At 37.9% G+C, this 2,644-nt stretch overlaps 1 protein-coding gene across 2 annotated transcripts in view; it reads left to right on the top strand.

Moving 5' to 3' along the window:
- The first annotated feature begins 687 nt into the window (after positions 1–687).
- LOC107566150 (delta(24)-sterol reductase-like) overlaps positions 688–2,644 on the top strand; it is a 14,184-nt gene continuing 12,227 nt past the window's right edge. The window contains exons 1-2 of one of the 2 annotated variants that reach the window (XM_016251524.1): positions 688–1,107; positions 1,572–1,727. In XM_016251524.1, the coding sequence (XP_016107010.1) occupies positions 877–1,107; positions 1,572–1,727 (387 nt within the window). In that variant the 5' untranslated portion in view covers positions 688–876. The remainder of the gene's footprint in view (positions 1,108–1,571; positions 1,728–2,644) is intronic. The other variant, XM_016251522.1, reaches the window with a different exon arrangement.

The following is a 2,644-nucleotide window of genomic DNA, read 5'->3' on the forward strand; positions in this document are numbered from 1 at the left end:
TTTTAATACGAAATTGCCAAATCATTTTAGTCAAGCAGGTAAACTTAATTTTCTGTGGTAGTCACATAACTTTTTAGCAGTTTACTAGCAATAACATAAAACACCACATATTTTAGTGGATTAAAAAAAATCACATTTAACTGTGTCTAATGTAGCCTGTGTTGCAGAACAAAAATGTTCCAGCAAACATCTTCCCCTAAGCGTCTAGTATGGTTCCTGGTTTGATTATTTTTAACCATAAAATAACGTTCCCAGAACATTCTATGAACCAAAATATTTAGTCTTCCATTCATTTTAACCATAGACATGATTTTACTCATTATCAGAAACCACTATGATAAAACCCTCTTCTAAATCCTGGAAAAAATATTCTATAAATATTACATTATAGAATTGGAATAATATTTTAAACTGTAGTATAGGAATTATTTATTTGAAACTGAAATGCATGCCTCTATCACTAGTCGCCTCATTTCTCTACTACTGTATGATAATGAACACATCTCACTGAGGCAATGGTGTGACGGTGTTTCTTTCTTGTGATTGGCTGAACAGACGACACGCAACCACTGGCGTCGTCTGATTTGACGCGCTACTGGCCAATCATCGCAAGTTGGAGGCGGTGCTTAAACCACCTGTGCAAGTTTCTAAACAGCGTGCAAAATATCGATGGCAAATAGTGCGCCTTGCAAGTGGGGAAACTATGCGCACAAAGGAATACGAGAAATCGCATTAAATAACAATTTATTAGGCAGTGCTAATACATGTGGTTTAATGTCCGTCCGCTGTGAATACAAATAAAAGCATTTGTTAAATCAAAAGCCGTTTTTAAATTGCATTGTAATTAGGCGATTCGTGATTTTAAAAGCTGTCGGAATGGATCCGTTGTTATATTTGGGTGCGTTAGTGGTTTTGTTTTTGGTATGGATTCAAGTGAAGGGCTTGGAGTACGTGATAATACACCAGAGATGGATCTTCGTTTGCCTCTTTCTGCTCCCCTTATCAGTCATCTTTGATGTGTACTATTACCTGCGCGCGTGGATCATCTTCAAGATGTGCTCAGCGCCCAAGCAGCACGACCAGCGAGTCGGAGATATTCAGAGACAGGTAACTGCGAAACTTCGAGCCGAGTGCTTTCATATGTTACCTATTATACTTTCATTTAAAATTTAATATTTCATATACTTCAGTATTGCACTGATGATAATGCGTTATGCATACAAATGAGAAATGCATGTAATATTAATGAATATGCATGAAAAAAAACATGAAATGTGCAAACGGCTTGAACTATAAAGGTAGGCAGTGCCTCTTCAAAGAAAAAAAAAATGATGGTACAATAAAAAGTAGCGGGCAGGCTCTCTGCAAGTTGCGGGGGGTGAAAGTACGGGCGCGGCGAAAAGTTACTGACACGCCCCTTACTGTTCGACACACCGGGACAGGTGCACCAGTCTAGCTTTCGGTCATTTTATTGTGGTTTTTGCTGAATCAATGTAAAAAATAATGAACGTATGAACTTGACTTCGATGCAATCTGGTTTTAATAAAATGTTGACCGTTTAAATTGTTCAGGTGCGAGAATGGAAAAAAGAGGGAGGGAAGAAACATATGTGCACAGGTCGTCCAGGATGGCTGACTGTTTCTCTCAGGGTGGGAAAATACAAGAAGACGAACAAGAACATCATGATTCACATGATGGACATTCTGGAGGTGGACACAAAACGGCAGGTGGCTGATGCCAGATATTATTTTTTGACAGTAAAATTGTTTAAATCTCATCTCCTCATTTAAAGTTAAAGAAATAGTTCACCCAAAAATGAACATTTGCTGAAAATGTACTCACCCTCAGGCCATCCAAGATGTAGATTTGGAGAAATTTCACATTACATCACTTGCTCACCAATGGATCTTCTGCAGTGAATGGGTGCCGTCAGAATGAGAGTCCAAGCAGCTGATAAACATCACAGTAATCCACAAAACTCCCGTCTATCAATTAATGTCTTGTGAAGTGAAAAGCTGCATGCTTGTAATAAACAAATCCATCATTAAGTCCTTTTAACATCAAACTGATTAAAATCCATAACAACGGTTCCTTTATTGAGTTCTCTGTTGTCCTTAAAATACACAGACTTGTTTATTTAGAACCGTTTTGGACTGTTTTCATTTGTAAACGGTGCTTGATCTGTGCATGTTTCTTTCCTGGTTCAGATGAAATTACTTTTTTGAAACAGTTTTAAGGATAGAGAAAGCAATGGTTTGAAGTTAAAAACGTCTTGATGGATGTGTTTTGTACAAATACGCAGCTTTATGCTTGCGCTTGATGGGCTGGAGTCATCTGGATTACTTGTGGATTATTGTGATGTTTTTATCAGCTGTTTAGACTCTCATTCTGATGGCACCCATTCACTGCAGAGGATCAATTGGTGAACAAGTGATGTAATGCTCAATTTCTCCAAATCTACATCTTGGATGGCCTGATGGTGAGTAAATTTCATTTTTGGGTGAACCATTTGGAAAGACAGGGCTTTCATTGGAATGTAAAAACGTATGTAGATAAGAATTTGTCATATGCACTCAAAAAAAATGCTGGGTTGTTTCAACCCAATGTTGGGTCAAATATGGACTAACCCAACTGTTGGGTTAAA

This window comes from Sinocyclocheilus grahami, unplaced genomic scaffold (assembly GCF_001515645.1).
Source record: "Sinocyclocheilus grahami isolate Dianchi unplaced genomic scaffold, SAMN03320097.WGS_v1.1 scaffold1051.1, whole genome shotgun sequence".
NCBI classification, from domain to species: Eukaryota; Metazoa; Chordata; class Actinopteri; order Cypriniformes; family Cyprinidae; genus Sinocyclocheilus; species Sinocyclocheilus grahami.